Source organism: Cygnus atratus, chromosome 1, assembly GCF_013377495.2.
Source record: "Cygnus atratus isolate AKBS03 ecotype Queensland, Australia chromosome 1, CAtr_DNAZoo_HiC_assembly, whole genome shotgun sequence".
NCBI classification, from domain to species: Eukaryota; Metazoa; Chordata; class Aves; order Anseriformes; family Anatidae; genus Cygnus; species Cygnus atratus.
Genome location: NC_066362.1, coordinates 199640009 through 199659600, shown reverse-complemented (window position 1 = coordinate 199659600; position 19592 = coordinate 199640009). Strand labels below are relative to the sequence as shown.

Genomic DNA, 19592 nt, shown 5'->3' with positions numbered 1-19592 from the left:
ATCTATGTGTTACAGAAATGGATAAAACACAAACTAGTCAAACAAAGAAAAGTAACAGGCATCCAACATGTCTAGCAAGATCACAAGCACAAGGGCATGACAGGAGCTTCTCAGTATCATAAAATATAAAAAAACACCACACCGTGAAGGACTATGTTGTATATAAATTGTTGGTTATTCCATAGGAAGGGAAAGCAGCTTTGTGCCTGCTCTCACAATTAGTAACCCCTGTACCCTCTCTTCTTTGTAGTATCTTCTACAGTGTAGTATCTTCTGTAGTGTCTTCTTTGTAGGGCACAAGATCACTAGGTAAACAGAAGGTAAAAGATGTTCAACCTAACTGAAGAATCAAGCTCTCCACCTAAATCCCTTTCCTCTTCTGGCTGCTTTATGTTATTTAGTTGAAACTGAGTGCTAGGGACTGTCTCACCAGACATTACCAGCTTCCACAAAACAAAGTAGTCATAAGGGCACTCCTCTTAAAGCTGGTCGTGAGGAATAGAAGCGGTTACCCTAGAAAACGTGTTCTACCTTGCCGTCTGCCACATAGAGCGTGATCTCTGGCAAATACCCAGTGAGTAAATCCTACAGAAATTACACTGAGACGTTTATAACAGAGGCATCTCCAACCTGCTGAGTTAAAGAAAATAAGACTAGAATGGACCACGTCATCTAGTCCATTCCTACACTCTACCCCTCCTCTACTATTTCTTCCAATAAATTGTTAGTCCTTTTTTTTTTTCCTTTGCATAAAACCTCCCTTGCTTCTATTTCATCTGTAACTTCACTCCGTTTCTATGATAAAAGTCTGTGTTCTACCCTCCAGCAGCAACTCTTCAAATATCTGAGGGCTTCTAATTGACTCTTCGGTTTTCCCTCCTAGAATCACAGAATGGTTTTGGGTGGAAGGGACCTTAAAGCCCACCCAGCTCCAACCCCCTGCCATGAGCAGGGACACCTCCCACCACACCAGGTTGCTCAAAGCCCTGTCCAGCCTGGCCTTGAACACCTCCAGGGATGGGGCATCCACAGCTTCTCTGGGCAGCCTGTTGCAGTGCTTCACCACCCTCTGAGTGAAGAATTTCCTCCTAATCTCTAATCTAAATCTCCCCTCTTTTAGTTTAAAACCCCCTTGTCCTGACAATATCTGATTGAGCAAAGAGTCGCTCTCCAAAAGTCCCCTTTAAGTACTGAAAGGCCACAATGAGGTTCCCCCAGAGCTTTTTCTTCTCCGGGCTGAACATCCCCAGCTCTGTCATCCTGTCTTCCTAGGAGAGGTGCTCCAGCCATCTGATCATCTTCGTGGCCCTCCTCTGGACCCTCTGCAACAGCCCCACATCCTTCTCGTGCTGAGGGCCCCAGACCTGGATGCAGTACTCCAAGTGGGGCCTCACAAGGGCAGAGCTGAGGGGGACAATCACCTCCCTTGACCTGCTGGCCACTTCTCATTTGAGGCAGCCTGCCTTCTGGGCTGCAAGTGCGCGCTGCTACAGGCTAAACAATCTTTTTCCCAGTTACTCTTCCCCCTTACACCATGGTCTTTAGACTTCAGGTCATCCTCTCTTTCCTCCTCTGGACTCCCCAAGCTGGTCCAGAGCCCAAGTGACAAGAACTGAGCACCAGCTACAATGACTACAACCTCAGCAACTGAGGTTTTACTCAATGCTGAATCTCACTTTCCACTTCAAAGTATGATTTAAAAAAAATGGTACGAACAACCACAATAAATATTCCTCTATCTTTGCATACATTAGCTTAAAGTGACTTTAGAACACCAATAAATATTTTTGGACTATTAGAGAAAATAGCAGTACCCTTGAAATCATTAAACTTAATAACAAGTAAAATGTCTCTATAACGTGCCACTTGCATATACAAAACTATCTCTATTTTCATTAATTATTCTTCCTCTAAAGGGAAATGAAAAATGAGCTATACACCTCATAAAAGCAATAAATTCAAAGCATGGTCATTAGAAGCATATAAGCAGCTTTATTAAAGCTTGCTGATGTGCTACAGAATTTCAGTGATTAAATGAGCATGGTTTGAAAAACAAGAATATAGAACATTTATACAAAACTCAGAAGTAAACTTAAAAATTCTTGTAGCTCTTGATAAATGCCCAAAAGCCCCCCCCCCCCAAAAAAAAAAGTGATACTCTAAAGTAAAGCAATTAGAAATTGATAGTAATTTCTATTACACAACCTAATCACTACTATTTCATATGGTCATGTATTATATGATCCAGTCACTATAGTGGGGTTCTGCAAGGCTCCATTTTAGGGCCATTTCTTTTTAGTATTTTCATAAACCTAATTTAGTGGGAGGTGTCCCTGCCCATGGCAGGGGGCGGCTTGGAACTAGATGATCTTTAAGGTTGCTTCCAACTGAAACTGTTCTGTGATTCTATGACTCTATGAAATAACTTGGACACAGGACTTGAAAGTATACTTATAAGCTTGCAGACCACACTAAATATGGAAGAGCTGTTAACTCCATTGAGGGTGGAGAAGCCTTGCAGAGAGATCTAGACAAATTATAGTGCTGGGCAATCACCAATTGTATGAAGTTTAACAAGAGCAAGTGCTGGATTCTGCACCAGGGAAGGGGCAACCCTGGCTGTATGTACAGTCTGGGAGACAAGAGGCTGGAGAGGAGCCCTGCAGAAAGGTGTGTGATGGTTCTGGTTGCCAGCAAGTCGAACATGAGCTAGCGGTGTGCCCTGGCAGCCAAAAGGGCCAACCCTGGAGTACATCCAGCACAGCATTGCTAGGTGTGCAAGGGAGGGATTGTCATGCTCTGCTCAGTGCTGGTGCAGCCTCACCTTGAATACTGTGTGCAGTTCTGGGTGCCACAGTATGAAAAGGACACAAATCTAGTAGAGTGCGCAAAGGGCTACAAAGATGCTGATGGGTCCGGAGGTGAAGACATATGAGGATCAGCTGAGGCCCCTTGGTTTGTTCAGCCCAGAGCAGAGCAGGCTGAGGGGAGGCCTCATGGCGGCCTGCAGCTCCCTCACGAGGGGAGCCGAGGGGCAGGCGCTGAGCTCTGCTCTCTGGGGACAGCGACAGGACTTGCGGGAACGGCATGGAGCTGGGACAGGGGAGGGTCAGGCTGGGTGTTAGGGAAAGGTTCTTCACCAAGAGGGTGGTCAGGCACTGGGACAGGCTCCTCAGGGCAGTGGTCACAGCACTGAGGCTGCTAGAGTTCAAGGTTTTGAACAATGCTCTCAGACATAAGGCCTGATTTTTGGATGGTGCTGTGTATAGCCAGGAGCTATATCAGGATCACTCCATGATCATTATGGGTCCCTTCCAACTCAGGATATTCTATTATTCTATGACCTACATGATACATCATGAGCTTCTCAAAAATTTATGTTGTCTTCAAGTTTAAACATAAACCAGGCAAGGTATCAGTTATCCAAGACTTCCTTTATCAGGCACAACTATTCTATTTGGAAAACTTCAACCAAATAGTCTAATTTGGAATATTCTGAAGTAGAGTTACTTTTAAAGCATATAATATTAAATGAATAAAATGACTTCTTGTAAGAAATAAGGAAAATGACACGATCTAACTGGTACAAAAATGTTGAAGCAGCTGTAAGTAGAAAAAGATTAAGGAAAAACTTGGTTCCAGCTTTTCAAGTCCTTCCACAAATACAAGGAGACTACAGCATGAAATGTGGCTAGAGAACTTCTTAAAACTAAGTTTTCTGAGAAGATATGGTTTTTTTTGTTTGTTTGTTTGTTTTTTAAATCTAGCCTGGCTTGTCCATCATTAGTTTTGCATTACTTGCCATATAAATCCAGTTTTTGAAGAAAAAGCTATTTTTTCAAGTTACTGGAGTCACACTTTGATTTCACCAGTAATATAAAACTCATATTTTGTATGAACAACTCACGACATGCATCTTATAAGTATACAGACAGACAATGGAGGGTGCAGCAAAGGGAGAAGGAATATTACCCACCCTCTACTGAAATACAATATGCTGTAGTGAGGCTGTCAAAGAAGACACCCTACTAACCTCCTTTTGTGTTTTTCCATGCCACTATTTAACAAATAGCACATATTCATAACGCCATTCCTATGGAACAATGCCCTAACATTAATTCTAATTAAATGCTATCAACATATGCACAGTGGGAGAAAAGAAAAAAGCAGGAAACGAATTTTCCCAGTAATGCAGTGCACTTCTAGGAAAGTGTGATTGGAATAGTTTCATGAATGTCCAATTTTATTTCTTCAGAGTAAAGCTTAAATGAACCAATGTTTGCTGAAGCAAGCTCATGAACAATTTGAAAACAATGGTAAAGAAATACAGTTAGAAATTCTTAGAATCACAATTCATGCAAGACCCAGAAGAATAACAGAGTACTAAGTTTACTCTTAATATATATCCAAAGGCTTAAAATATCCCCATGAAACTAATTATTTCCAAATGGTTTCCAAGTGGTCTCTTTCTTGATTTCCTTTGCATTACCTGGGTGGCATAGAAACAAATTAACATAGTGCATTGCTGAATTGTTAATCAACAATAGAATAAAAGAAGGTATTTTGCTCCCAGGCAACTCATTGCTTCTAGAAGGAAATATATAGCCTCGTTAACTAGCTCAGAAGTAAGAGAAATATAATCCTCTCTTCTTCCTAAGATTATCGTTGTGTCAAGGAAAAAAAAAAAAGTGTTATTTCATATTAGTAGCATATGAAATTGCTTTAGGATCAAAAAGAGAAATAAAACACATTCCCAAAAACTCTACTGGACACTCTCCTTCATCTAATTTCACTGATACCAAATCTAAGCAGTTGACAACCTCCTTCTGTACTCTGCATACCCAGTACAACACATACTGTTATCCCATTTCATGGAGCGGTGAAGAAGCATAGAAACAGTAGAGGATTGATCAAATTCACAGAGGAAACCTGCGGCACCCATAGTACAGAACTGGACTCACTATAAACGTGAAGCTGGTACCCCAAAAACTAGGCAAGGTTTATTCTCCAGACAAGTATAAAGCAATCACAGACTTTTCCTCCTACACAGCAGCAAAGGGCTCCAGAGATATATAGTGCATGTACTCCAGATATCACTGCATGCTAACACAACATGCTAAGTAGAACAGAGAAGCAAAGAGTCAATTCTCATCACATGTTCTGAGCGTTGCCAGTAGCAAAGTTATGAAAATGTGCTTCTCCATAGCTAGGCAAAAACTTTGAGTATTTGGTTGAGGGCTAAAATAATTTGCTGCATACCTCAGAATTGCCCCGGTTTGTTAGCTATAAAAACAGTGAACATAAACTGCAACTGCTGTGCAGAAAAATCCAGTATTCAATACGTGGTTGCAAAATGCATTGGAGAGGAGAATTCAGGAAGACTTCAGCATATATTACCCTGTCTCACTTTTTAAGACTACCTTGTGAGAAAAAAAAAAAGGCAGACCATCACAAATCCTTCCATACCTAAAAGTGACATTTCTCTCATTCTCATACCTTCGCTGTTTACATGCAACAATCCTAACCAAGTCATGATGGAGAAGGGACATCATACCTGATACTGTCTCTCTCTCTTTCTCTAGGCCCTTCTTTGAACTTCCTCAATCTTCTATGAGTTGAACTTGATGATGCCTGTGAGTCCTTTCAAATTCGGAATATTCTATGATTCTAGGATTCAGAACAACTTCAATGACTGTGGGAAGACCCATAAGCAACATGCTGTTCTAAAGACAGATTCTGAAGACCACCTCCCCAAATCAGTACCAGAGCTGCTAAAAATATTTATTTTCATAGGTGGGATAAACTGTGCTGCACAATGTGCCCCCATTTCACCTGACTTCCTTTTCTTCACAGAGTATTCCTTGTTTTGAAAAACAGAGCACAGATAATCTAAGATGAAGGACAGATCTGAATTGTACAGGATAGCTATATTACCCCCTAGGCATGCCAAATCTAGCTGGAGATTTAGAAAAAAAAAAAAAGGAAAGAAAAAAAAAGCAGCTGAATGAAAGGAAAATATAAGGGTAGTAGAAATCTACTGGAACATGTGAAAACTTCTAAAAAAGGTTGACTTGGTCTTCTTCATGAGATGGAAGGTTTCAAGGCAGGACTATGTTAAATCACATCCTGTTGTACTGCAATCCTTTAAAATTACTTTAAGATTAAGTAGTGTAACATATCTGAATCACACCCGTAAAGAAAAATATATTACAAATAAACAAAAAACTAGCAGTTCTTTAAAAAAAAAAAACACAATTCTCTATGTCAACTCAAGTCTCAAGTTCAGTCTTTTCCCATGTATTTATGAATCAGAACTTGGATCTGACATTATAGAAAGGGAGAAACATCAGGAGTGGATGGCAACAGTATTTTTAATTCTTTTATGTAATACGGTTTATTTTCCCTGCACTAATGAGAATCAGTATTACCACCCTTCACTTGAACCTCACCTATCAGGTATTCTTTAATGACTTTCCTTCTCTTTCTGTTCACATATTTAGGTCATGTTCTCATTTCATATACAGTCCCTTTGTGCTAGATGTACTCCTCATTATGCTTAAATCAGTCACACAATCTGAAGAAAGTAACTGTCTTAAACTGGAATTTTGTATTAGCTTCCAACTTCTCTGATAATCTCCAAAAATAGCGCATTCACTTAGATTTCAGGCCAAATGTTCGTATTTATTAATCAGTTAATTTAATCTGTTATAATCCTGACCCCAGGAAATCTAATAAAAAAATACTTTTTGTCAGTGTTGCTAAATTACAGGTTTCTTTTTGTGCCAGGCAGAATGACACACACAAGGCCTGGAAGAGATTACAAGTTATCTTCCAGACTGAGTGTTTGACTCACCCTTCTGCAGCAATATCAAAGTGTGACAGCATTTTGTGTGTTAAGTAGCAACAACAGCTTGAACAGTTGATCGTGCGAGATGCAGCAAGATCTCAACTACTGAAGGTCAGTCATGAAATCAAGAGATTAAGAATACTCGAGCCCCCCAGGAGGGCCACAACACACTGCAACACAGGGCCATAGCAGTAAGTTACTTATTGCCATATCTGAGTCACAGTCACACAGAAGTGATCTTATACCTGCTACTAAGGCTCCCTTTACACTGAATGATTTCCCCCTACCGTAACACAGTGGATAATATGGTCTGTAAAAACAGTCTTCTGCAATGTAATGAAGCTATTTTAAGACCTGCCACTGTTGGCCTACTACAGGAAACCTACGTTCAACCAAATAAACATTTTGGTCATAATTCCGCTCTGTTCTACAGAGTATTGCACCATGATCATCTTGGAAGTAGGAGCAGTGATGTCAACAGGACATGGTATTTTTAACATATACAGTGGTAAAAATTTCAGCACTCCTTTAAGAGGTACCTCTACTATACTCCCATTATTAAAAGTTTCGCAAGAAGTTCTTCAAAGGTGGAAGTTCTTTCATAAATGGTAACAATTTAGATGTCCTTCACAGGACAACTGCCACTTGACCTTAAAAAAAACAACACAAACAATGACCACAAAAACCAAGTAAATACAAGAACTGTACGTCGCAAAAAAAAAAAAAAAAAAAAAAACATTATAAACACATTGGTTTATAACTGAAACTAATCTTAGCAATAATGCTGATCTGTGGAATGTCCAGGAAGGACAGAGGGATGAAAGAAAAATGTTTTAGCAAACAAAAAATCATGAATGAGGCAAAGAGAACGTGAGAAAATATCTGTTTATAGTTCAAGGGGACTATCAAGAGAAGGTCTTGTGGATTAATGGCCTCAGTCTTCACAAGGAAATCCTGTTTACATACACACCTATATAGCTTCCATAGTAACCTAACTCTATTAGTAAACATTTTTGCTACATGTAGCACCTTGAAGAACAAATCCCAAATAGACTAGTTACAAAACAATTAAATAGCAGAAACACACTAATATTAAAGAACATAAAGGGTCAAGATACACAGTTCCCTTCAACGTTTACATGTGTGGGGGAAACACGCTGCATGGCCAATGCATAAGGATCAACGAAAGCAGAATTTGGCAAAATTACCAAAATCTTTACTGTCATAATAAATTAGCAGAGACAAATTTCCATTTGATGCTAGAACATCCAGAATGTATTCCAGGTAGTAAATAAAGATGACATAAATGTAATGCACAGTACAGCCAGCACAGTAAGAAGGCAGCAACTGTATAGATAAAGTGAGAAAGCACTTTCCTTTTCAGTCCCATTTTCAGTTATTCAATCCTTTCCCAAGAAGACCCTTTCTGAGAATGCATTTTCTCCACTTCGGTGTGAAACCCAGAAGCTTATCTCATGTATTAATGTCTATTTAACTACATTAGATTTACTTGATCAAGGACTAGTGAGTGAAAAGGGGAAGAAAGACCTTTTATGCTATGACAAAATGAGTCCAATGCTGAAGTCAAGCACCAAGAAAAAGGTATTTTGTTTAATGCTGTTAAAAGCAAGGTTTGAGTTCTACACTAAGGTCAATACTGAACACGGGACTAAATTTGTTGGTCAGATGCAAGCAAGCTTGTTGGGAAAAAAAAAAGAAAAAAAAAAAGAAGAAAGAAAAAAAAAGCCAAGATTATGTGAAGGGATAAATCTGGAAGTCTGCAGGGAAATAAATCATCTGGACAATTTACCTGACTGAGCAAACAGAACCTCCAACAATGAAAATTCTGGACTCAAGTCAGGTTATCTATGGATTTTCCTTTCTGTAATTCACATCTACTATGTCTTGTTGTATCTATCATAAACACAGGGATGAGAATATGCCTTTCCACTTTGCCATACTCTTAAGTAATCAGAGCCTGTTGTGTTCCTACCCATCCTCCTCTTCTTTAGGCTACTTAATGCCAAAAGTTTACACTTCCTAAATTATGAAAATTTGAGTTTCTTTATCTGTATCATGTTCCTGAACCAGCAGCAACGAATATATTCATGGAGTAAAACTATGATCTGCAGTGCTACAAGTAATTAAGTATCGGAAAAGACAGCTCATCAAGGCAGAAGTACTGGGAAGGGTTTTACATCTACCAGGCTCTTGTTTAACTTATTCTGCAAGAATCATATACTCACAGAATTGTTCAGGTTGGATGGGGCCTTGGGAAGTCTCTTTTCCAACCTCCGGCTTCAAGTACGTTTAACACCAAACTCAGACTAAGCTTGCCCAGTGCTTTCGCCCAGTCAATTTTGCAGCATGAAGGGACATGCTTTAGTGATGGGACTCAGTAGGTAGGATTGATGGTTGGACCTGACGATCCTGAAGGTCTTTTCCATCCTAAATAATTCTATGATCCTTTGAAAACCTTCAGGGATGGAGATTCCACAACGAAGAGTTCATGGCCTCCTCAGAAAGATTCAAACTGAGCAAAGCGGTAATGTTTGACAACATAAATTTACCCACTAAATTTTGTGGTGTAGAATGATGTGCTCTTCCTAACCACTTCACTGTCTCTGACTTATTTATTCTCTTCATGCTCCCTGGACACCACTGTGTTATTGTTGCCTTTTTGCAGATGTAGAATTAAGCATCAGAAAGATTCAGAGATGTATCTGAGTTCAGATAACAATATTTTTTAAATTGTTAAAATAATTGTAAAATAATTTTAAAATCCCGTGCTAAGTATCTTGTTTAAGTTTGCAGAGGATACAATTGGCAAGGAACAAAAACGAGCTTCCGTCTGTAGAAGGCTGATGGAAAGTGAACCATTTCAGTGACCACTGAGGAAAGAATAACCTCATTCTTCTTCACATATGAATGAAAAGAAATGACATGAAAACATAGCAGAGTTGAATATATTCTGGATATTCAGTCGAAGATTTCATTTTATTATCACAATCTCGTTTCCTATGTCAACTCTTCTTTTTCTCTGTCCTGTTACTTGCTAAACAATAAAATTAGTGGTTGTAAATCTTTTATTGCTGCAAGTGAGGAAATTCTTAAGATTTTACATTAACACAGAATACAAAAAGAGAAAAAAAAAGTCTTTAATAGACCTCACTGAGAAACACGAGACTTTTTTTTTAATTAAAAAAAAAAAAAGCCATTCCTTTCTGCCATTAGTTGTTGCCTGGTTGGAAAAAGAAACTAATTTTCAGGAAAGTATTTGTTAAACGAGTTCAACCTGTTAAGACTAAAACAAACAAACAGAAAACACAACAACTGTTGAATTACAATTGATGAATTTTCATCTAGATGTCAGAAATTTTAAATATCAAGAAATAGCTCACAGAGACACTACAAGCCACTCACCAATGTATGGAACAGAACTCAGGCTAGTTATGGAGACAGGCCAGAAAATGGCCAGTGGCTATGCAAACCAATGTAGAGGTGCAAAAATCCACATGGATTTTTAAAAGCAGCTGTAGTATGGCTGTGCTTACTCTCTGTTTCCTGAAGAGGCTAAAATTGTTTTGCAAGGCTTGTAAAAATTGAGCACAATCTGTATGATTTATGCACACAAATAAATATATTAAAAAGAAAGGAGAAACCTAACTTTGGCGTCCAAAACTTGTATTTAGACAAACTGTAAGTAAGTGAGTTTTGAGAATGTTTTAGTCTTTAATGTTTTCAAAGTTTTAAAATTACTTTCGAAGCTTTGACTAAAAGTATCTTTTAGACTTCACTTTTCTCCTTATTTTAAAAAATGTCTAAATTTCCACAGTTAAAGATGTTGTGTTAGACTAACTCAAACACATGGCCTTCTGGTCCTCAACTCCTAACCAAGACAATGAATCTGTCGCTTGAATCATCTCACAGGTTCTGAATACCCAGATCCAACTGCATTACACTACTTTGTGTGTTTTTCATTTTGAAGCGGAAGAAAACCAAAAAATGGCCAGACGATGAGCTGGTACAAGGCAGACGAGTCTTCTGAATTGAAAGGAACTTTGCTGATTGATATCAGCTGACAATCTGGCCCAACATGTTGACCCAAGAACATTCACTTTATAAACTGACTTGCCCTGCCAGGAACAAAATCTCTTCTCAAATGGATGCAGTGGGCTGCAAAGCCATTGGACATTATCATAAAATTAAACATGTTTTCATGGTTTTTCCCCATGAAACATCATAATCATGAAGTATTTAAGCATTTTAATTCCTGTGTTTTTGCACTTTGCTAAGATTCACTTCTTGGAACACAACTGAGTCAGCCAGAAGGAGAAAAAAAAAGAGAGAGAGACAAGCACAATCTAGTCAACTCACTTTCAAGCAAGTTTCACAAAAACTTATAGAACTGGTTAGCTATGGCATTGCTATCCAGCATAAGAAAAAATATACCCTGGATCTACCAAAGATAAAACCTGGAAGTTCTACGGCAGGTTAGGATGTGCATCATCTGTGCTTCAGCCCCATGTCAATTTGCCCATTTAAATCCATTCCCAAGCACGGCATAGTGTCACAAAGCATCACCTTATTCCTTCATTTGTACTTGGATTCTAAAATTCTGAGCAACCTTATAGAATTTTTCATAAAATTGTTATCACTTGATCTGTCCCTTTGATCAGAAGTCATTTCAAGCAACTGTGACCATGTAACTGGATATGGTACAGGCCCCTATCTCACTTCCCAAAGTTATCTTTTTGGGTTGTTCTGGTAGTTGTGGATGTTACCCTTGCCAGATCAAAATAGCCAAGTCTTCAGTAAATCATTCAGATTCCAAGACTGTTTTCAGAAAATAAAACTAAAATTACATATAATGACGAAGATTTACACAGAACATAGAATCCAGAAGGATGACAACTTGAGATTGAAAAGAACTAAAACTTATCATGAGTTCCTTCAGCAAATTAAGACTAAAAGGAGCACAAGCCCATAAGCCTGGCTAATGTTTTGATGACAAAAGTTGAGCTCCGGTCTGCAGAGCACGTTTGTGTCCTGTGAGACCGCCTGCAGCTGGGGACGTGGGAAGGGAGGAAAGGAGGGGAAAGTCCCACACTTCAGTGACTCTTTTTCAACACTGTCAACCTTCTACTCCTAAATAATTGTCAGTAGCCTCCCAGTAATTTCCTACCTGATCTTTCCCCACTTTTGCAGGCAGTTTGTGTCATCCTTGATTAGCAAATGCATTCTGTCCCCTTTCCCTTCTCCCAGCATCCCAACTTCCAGAGCAAAATGGAACGGCCAGGTCACTCACCCCTAACATCTGATGCAAATAATAGTACTGGAGCCCTCGATAATAGAGCAGGAAGGTTTTCCAGAAGAGCCACACATTGAGAGAGAGCCAGAAAAACTAAAAGAGAAACCAGAGATTGTCAGTGGAAGTTATACATACAAACTTCCCAGTTTTAATTTCATTTGCAAGTTATATGCACATAGTTTCATAAAGAGTTTTAAGTGGAATGAGACAACAAAATTCGCGTTTAACAGAAATATTTTAAAAGCAGCACCCTTGAAGTGATAGGTGGGAAGTTTCACTGCCCCTAGAAGCCACAGAGGTGCAGCTCGGTGAGTGAGCACCAGCCACCGCCGGCACAGCCCCTGCAACACCACTACCCCCTGCCTCCAGCCGGCCACCGCCGTTCGGGACCCTGGGAACACAAACCGGCAACAAAGCGACACAAAGGGAGGAAGAGTGCCACCCCACCCCCCCGACCCCCCTTCTTCCCCAAATTCTCCCCCCGAAGGCGGCCAGCAGTGGCATTGTCCCAAATACAAACGTCCCCACGTGTGCAGCCCAGCGGCAGCCGCACGCCTCCCGCCGCCATCCCCCAAAGCACCCCCGGCACCGGGACGGCTCCAGGCACCCCCCTTTCTCCTCGGCTCACCCCTTTTTCACCCCTTTTCTCTTCGTTTCACCCCTTCTCCCCAGAGGCGCCCGGCAGCCCTACCAAAAAGAGGTGCTTGCTCCCCTCGTTGGCCAGCCAGCTCCTCCAGGACACCGCCATGGTGCCTCAAGGGGGGGGGGGGGGGGGTGTGTGCAGGGGATCTGCCCACCACAAAAAGCACCGGCACGACCCGGGAAGGAGGTTTGGGGGTGCGACGGGAGGGTGAGCCCTCCTTTTCAGCCGGGCTCAGCCGGTCCTCCCCTCTCCCCACCCCTCACCACCCGCCCTGTCTTCCGGCCGCCGGGGCGTGCGCTGCGATCTTACACGGCCCTTACACGGCCCCTACACGGTCCCGCCGCCCCTTTGTCCGCGGTCAGCGCCGGGTCCCTCAGGGGAGCTCAGCGGCGGCCGCCCCCGTGAGAGGGTTCAGTGGGAAAACAAAGAGGCCGCCCGAGGAGCCGCTCTTAGGGCCGCCCTTGGGGTCCCTGGGCAGATCCTGCTGGTGTCATTTCCATCCTGCTCCCTCAGGTGGCCGGGGAAGAGGCGGGATACAGGTCCCGGCACCGAGCCCCCTCAGCTTGCTTCGTCCCGGCTGTGTGGAGCACAGAAGGGCTTGGGTCCGGAGGGACCCTAAAAACACCATCCAGTTCCACCCCCCTGCCATGTGCAGGGACACCTCCCACCACACCAGGGTGCCCAAAGCCCCATCCAACGTGGCCTTGAACACCTCCAAGGCTGGGGCACAATCCCACCCCAGGCCCAAGGATGGGTGTCCAGGTTCTCACTCCTCCACCTTGCTACCGGTGTGCTTGCTGTGGTGGTCATCAGATTTTGGTTTGGCTAAGGTTTCTTTGAATGGAGGTCACACTGGATACTGATTTTAACATGAAAGCTTTAAAAAGGCGTTGCTACCAGCAGCTTTCAAACACAACACCCCTCGTGAGTCACCAGGGGAGCTTCCACTCCGCAGCAGGCATTGTGGTGCACAGGGCTGCTCCTTGAGATAGCGGTGGTGACAGCTGACAGCAGGGCAAGCCTGTTTCTCCAGGAGATGCCAAGTCCAAGGAGCAGCCCACAGAAGTCTCATGCAGTCCAGCTTGAGCTGGCCGTCTTCCTCTAACAACTAGGAAAGTTGCCATGTTGTCTGTTCCTTATGATCCAGATAACAAGGGTCCAGATAAAACTGGGAGGAAGCAAAGCACCATCCTTTTCCAGTCCCTATAAAGACGGAGAGAGTGCCTGACCTATGCGTGCCCCTAAGGAGTATGAATAGGATGTGGTTCCTGTGAAAATCAGCTGGGGGTATTTTGGCTGTGGTAGGAGCCCAGTCTCAGAAAGTGGCAGGATTTCTGCAGCTGCAGAAGGTGAAGTTTTGGAAAAGCAGGACAGAGGAGAGCAGTTATTTTGCATCATCAAATGACCCTAAAAGGAGAGTTGGTGAAAGAGAAAATACGTATCTGGAAATTTAAAGCTCACCAGAACCATAGTTTGATGCCAAAGCAGCGCTAACTGCAAATGAAATACCATAGTTTATGTATCTTGTTTGCTATTTCCACTCAGTTCCTCATTTCTCTTGGAACATAAAGACAAATGGAAGCTGCTTACAGAGAACCAGATGATGAAACTTCCCTAGACAAGCATGTCAAAGCCAGAATGACAGAAAATAAAACTTGTAGGATATGTCATGCCTAATAACATGGGGCCTTGGCTAAAGCTCAAGCCTGAGCAAGCACAAACAAAACCAAAATAATATGCCTATGCCATATGCTATACTTCAAAATACCGTTAGAAATGTCTCTGGAAAATCAGCTCATGCAGGATTTCACTGCCCACTCGCATGAAGCTGATGACTCACACTCCAGCAACTGTACTTCACTGCCCACTTACGAGCACCACACCGCACGTGGAGTACATGACTCATGCTCCTGTCGGCATTGGATCCTACAGCATTTCTAGGTACACAGCGAGGAATGTGCTTTTGCAGAAAATGTCTGCCTCTCTTTCTCCCTAGGAACAGCCAAAGGTTTTGAACTGGTGTCCTAAGAACAGTCTGACAGAGAGCAGGGCTGACCTTAGGACAACTTTGTTCTTCCTCCACAGAAAAGACTGTTTGCAAGTGGCTGAATCAACATGCTTTCTCAGGTGTTTCTGGAAGTTTCTGTCTTCTTTCTTTGTTTTAAACAACCCCAGAGATATCTGAGCATGTGTTTTAAACTTTTTGGAAGGAGTACTCAGAAATGGCTGTAGATATAACTTGAGTAACTGCAAAAGTTATATGACTCTTAAAGGTCATTTGAGCACCAGGTCATCTCTTCTTGTCTTCCTTAACATCCATTCTCCAGTTAGAACAATCTTTTGCTTTGTCCTACCAGCTGGACACACCGCTGTCAAAGCAGGCAGTCCCTCTTAAGGACTGAGCACCTACTTTTCTTTCGAGGTTGTTTCTCCTGCATCAGCAGTCACCCTGACTCCACATTCACCTTCAAGTCTACATCCCATCAACATCTGCAACACTCAAATCTACGCTCCCAGAGCTTATCCAGGTACTTTACACTGGTTTGCTGAAGTGTTGTAGGATTAGAGATGTGTTGTATTAGAGATGTATTGCATATCAGAGATATGACTTAAAAGGCTTTTGGTGCCTGAATTTTCCTCAAGTACCTGAGAGTGATCCAGAATCTAATCACCTAAACTTCCAGTTATCTCCATCTTTCAGCATATCATGATCATCCTGCAAGCTCCTGCAGTGACTGCCCGCATTGCAAGGACAACTCTGTGTCCATCAAGTCTGCAGAGAGATCTGGGGACCACACTGGCTCTGTTGCAATCTAGATTGAGGCACGCAAGCCCTGAATTCTGCCAAAGGGGACTGACCCACTCTGCCCAGTATTTATCCTTAATACTGGGCTCACGGGAAGAGAGGGAAATGTTTTACTGGTTTCACTACAGAGCACAGGAAAAGTGGTTTCAGCCTAACAGCTAAAGAACTTGCTCAGCAGTGGGAGAACTGGAGCACAAAGAACTGAAGCCATTGCATTCCCATTCCAGGAAAGTTTCCTAACCACTGCACTTCAACAGGGTCAAGGAAGGGAGCAACCTCCAGGTGAGCCACTGTGCAGCCAGGAAAGCATGGGGGGGAGCAGAAGGAAAATCAGAAAGGGAGGCTGGCCAAGTGGTAACAGCACGCATCTAAGGAAGGGAGATGATCATTGAGGAAGAGGAGATTTGGGACACTGGTTCTATTTTCCACTGGAAGACAAAATACTGAGCAAATTAAAAATGTTCAGGAGAAAACTGAAATCACGTGAGAAGACAAATGGACAGGTTACCCCATAAACAACTTGTATTTTGTAGAACTTTCTTATTAAATTTAGGCTCCATGCTGTTTGTGTTTATCTGTTTCCTGTTACTCTAATGTGTAGGCACAACAAAAGTGTAAAATAGCGATCAAAATGCATGTCACTATTAAGGTCTGTGCCATCTGAGTAATATCCTGTGCAACAGCATGTGTTTTTTATGGCATTACATGTTGTGTCATTTCTTTCCTTTTTTGAAACTGGATCTTTACATTTGCTGCATACCACAAGATCAACTTTCTTGTATGTTCCCTGACTGACTCAGAGGCCTCCCTAGGGTGAAATGCTTCTCCAGGTTTGGATGACAGCCAAGTTTATTAATTTCATTGAAGCTACAGTGATTCACGGCAATACATTTTTTACAGCTGCCACGGTGTCTGGGAGCGTTAGGTATGGCCCAGGCCCGCACTTTGCCTTACCTGTCAGAAAGCAAAACCTATGTACAAAGACTTGAAACAAGGAATCAGACAACGGTAGATGGAGGCATGATCCTCAATTCCCATAGACACAGCAAAAGCAGCAGCAAGGCATGAGTGTACTGGTAGCATTAGCAGGCCATGCTTTGCTTCAGTTGAAAGTCTCCCCTCGACCAAGCCACTCAGACACCGCTCAGCTCCCCGCTACAAGCATTAAGTTCAAAATATGACGGGAGGTCCTACAGTATTTTGTCCTCAAATAACCTCCTACACATTCCTGATTCAAACAAGAAAGATAGCATGACAACTCCAACACACGGCAACATCGTTCATCATGAAAGAATGCAAGCACATAGCACACAAGGAAAATGTGTATAATAAATACAGCTGGAGTGCATTCCGCAACAGTTTGAGAGAAATGTCAGTTACATTTATTTTTCCAACTGTTTGGAAGACCTTCTCAAACACTTGCTTCAGAACTGAACCCCGCATCTAGGGATAATGAATACACAGCATCTTATACCTTTTTGAAAGGCTTTAGGTTCAATTCACCTTACACCAAATATTGAGACTTTCCTTGATTTCAGTAGGAGTGGGAACCAGGCCTGAGAACAGTGCTGAGGTTAAAAACGTATCTTGCATTGATTTTAGAGGTTAAAGGAATTATTATATTCCCCCAAACAGGCATTCTAGAGATTATTTCTGTATTTGACCAACCAACTCTGTTTGAGTTGAGCAGTTCTTTTTAGAAAAATAGCTAGCCTTATTTTAAAACTCTTAAGGAGTGAAATAAATACAACCTACCATGCTAAATGATCTCTTTATTAATTCTTCTTCTTTTTTTTTTTTTCCTCTCTCTTTCTTTTAGGGACATGGTTTGGTGGGTGATAGTGATGGTAGGGGGATGGTTGGACCAGATGATCTTGGAGGTCTTTTCCAACCTTAATGATTCTAGGATTCTGTGAGTCTATGTTTCTATATTTTAGACCTAACAAGACTAAAACCATTATGGGAGCACAGGCGGTATTGTGTATTTTGATGTTACACCAAAACAAGTCCACCCTCAGAAATCCCTTTTCTCTTCAGTTTCATATAACATTATCATGTCGCCTTTTTATGTTTCCTCCCAAACTGAATAGACCGAGCATTCAGTTCTTAATTCTTCCCTCTGAGACAGGGTTTCCAGAGTTGAAGGTATTTCAGAAGACATTTCATCTTCCTTTCTGAAGGGGGAAACCCAACTTTTTATATAACAGTCCAAAATCAGCCTCACTAATATTATATGTAGGAGTACTAGTATCTTAATACTTCACAGGATATTTCTGTGCTTATATGCCAAGTTACTGCATTTGCCAATTTAGTTACAGCACTGCACTGAAGATTACTAATGCTTCCAAACCATTAATAAAAGCTATTGAACAGAGCTGGTGTGGAAAAAAAAAAAAAAGTTATTGAACAATCATACTAACACACCACCACTGAATAACAATCCGTTGTGATATGCACTTAATAAAAAAATGATGTTCTTTGAAGAGAAGCCAAAGATTTAATGGAATTATTAATAACTGAGTCTTGGAACAATCCAAGAAATAAGCAAAATCTGGGCAAGAAGTCATGTCAGCACAGCCACTTCTCAAGTGGAAGGGGAAAGCTGGTTGAGAGTGCACAGCAATACTCAAGACAAAACATCAAACATTCTTTTACATGTCTGCATCCAAGGTGGCATAGTGCACACTCACATTGTGCCAGGGCATCCTGATCCAGTGCCAAGACAGAAAGATCAGTGCCAAATAATCTGCACTATCCAAGTTTCCCAGGGGGCTCATCGAGAACACGTCAGTCCCAGTTAACTGAAAAATTTTAAACAATTACAGTACAAGCTACACCTCTTACAGTTTACAGAACAAAGTTTACAGAAACTCCTAAAGACTACAGTACAAAATGCAACAACATACTTATGCAAGCATCATAAATATCAATGTGGACTAAACATTCGTAATTGCCCAATTCTTGGAAAAACTTTTTCCTTGTAATAGTATGAAGTTAAAAGCACCAGAACTGCAGATCTGAGAGATGGGCGTGTGCTTCTCCATTAACTCTGCCAAACTGGTGTCTGCCCTCTTACTACAAAGTTAGCGGGGCAGGAAAAAGATTGGAATGGCAAGGGCAAAGGAGGGCATGGAACTAACAAAGGAGCTCTGAGGACTAAAGCTGACTTTTATCCATGATCCAAAAAGTAAAATCAGAAAAACACTTTAAAATAGCAAAATAAAAAGGGACCAAATTTTGGTCAGATATCCCAGACACTTGAAGTTCCCACCAAAACAAGAGCTCATTCTTTGTTCACATTGTCACACCTCAGAATCCTCTTGCAAAATTGTCTAGCCAGTTTTATTGCTTTTATTTAATCTAGGATTACGTTTGTGTCTGTAAAACTTGCTCGAATCACTAGTGTAGACTGCTTCAATGGAAGTTCACAGCTGTCTCTGTGTTGGAGAAAGAAATTCACATGGGAATGCAGAAAAGGGCAATTCGGATGTTTCTCCCCTAATTATCTTAAAAGACTCCTAAGGTTTGCCTTCTGAAAGATGCCTTTAGGCTGCCTTCAAGATGAGTCTTGCTGCCTGTACAGACAGGGAATCTGAAGTGTGATACATGCTATTGCTGGAGACACAAATATCTCCAAATGCCCACATGCAGCTGAAAGTTTAGAAAAAAAGGGAAAAAAAAAATCTAACATAATATTTGGGATGTGCCAAGCCAGTACAGATTTAAGGCAGGTTGCCACACTTACATCTGCACTTGCCAAGGAGTTGAGTAATGCAAACATGGTGAAAGGGTAAGGTCTGCTTAGCCTGGAGAAAAAAGGTGGTATGGGATTCAGCCAGCCAAAGCAGCAGTGCACTGCTACAGCTGGCAGTGAAAGAGTAAACACTAATGAGGGAAAGCACTCTACCACTCTTTAAATAAAGGGAAATACCAATACATGAGTAAATATTTATCCCCTGATGATTAAATTTAGCCTGGAAACCAG

The 19592-nt window shown here is 41.5% G+C and overlaps 2 protein-coding genes across 4 annotated transcripts in view; both read right to left on the bottom strand.

Moving 5' to 3' along the window:
- NOX4 (NADPH oxidase 4) overlaps positions 1 to 12997 on the bottom strand; it is a 110024-nt gene extending 97027 nt beyond the window's left edge. For 2 of the 3 annotated variants that reach the window (XM_050709358.1, XM_035542533.2), the window contains exons 1-2: positions 12850 to 12908; positions 12156 to 12251 (exon numbers count right to left, since the gene is read on the bottom strand). In XM_050709358.1, the coding sequence (XP_050565315.1) occupies positions 12156 to 12251; positions 12850 to 12906 (153 nt within the window). In that variant the 5' untranslated portion in view covers positions 12907 to 12908. Of the gene's footprint in view, positions 1 to 12155; positions 12252 to 12849 lie in introns of all 3 variants that reach the window. The other variant, XM_035542534.1, reaches the window with a different exon arrangement.
- CTSC (cathepsin C) overlaps positions 1 to 19592 on the bottom strand; it is a 770970-nt gene that overhangs the window by 579661 nt on the left and 171717 nt on the right. The gene's annotated exons all lie outside the window — the stretch shown is intronic.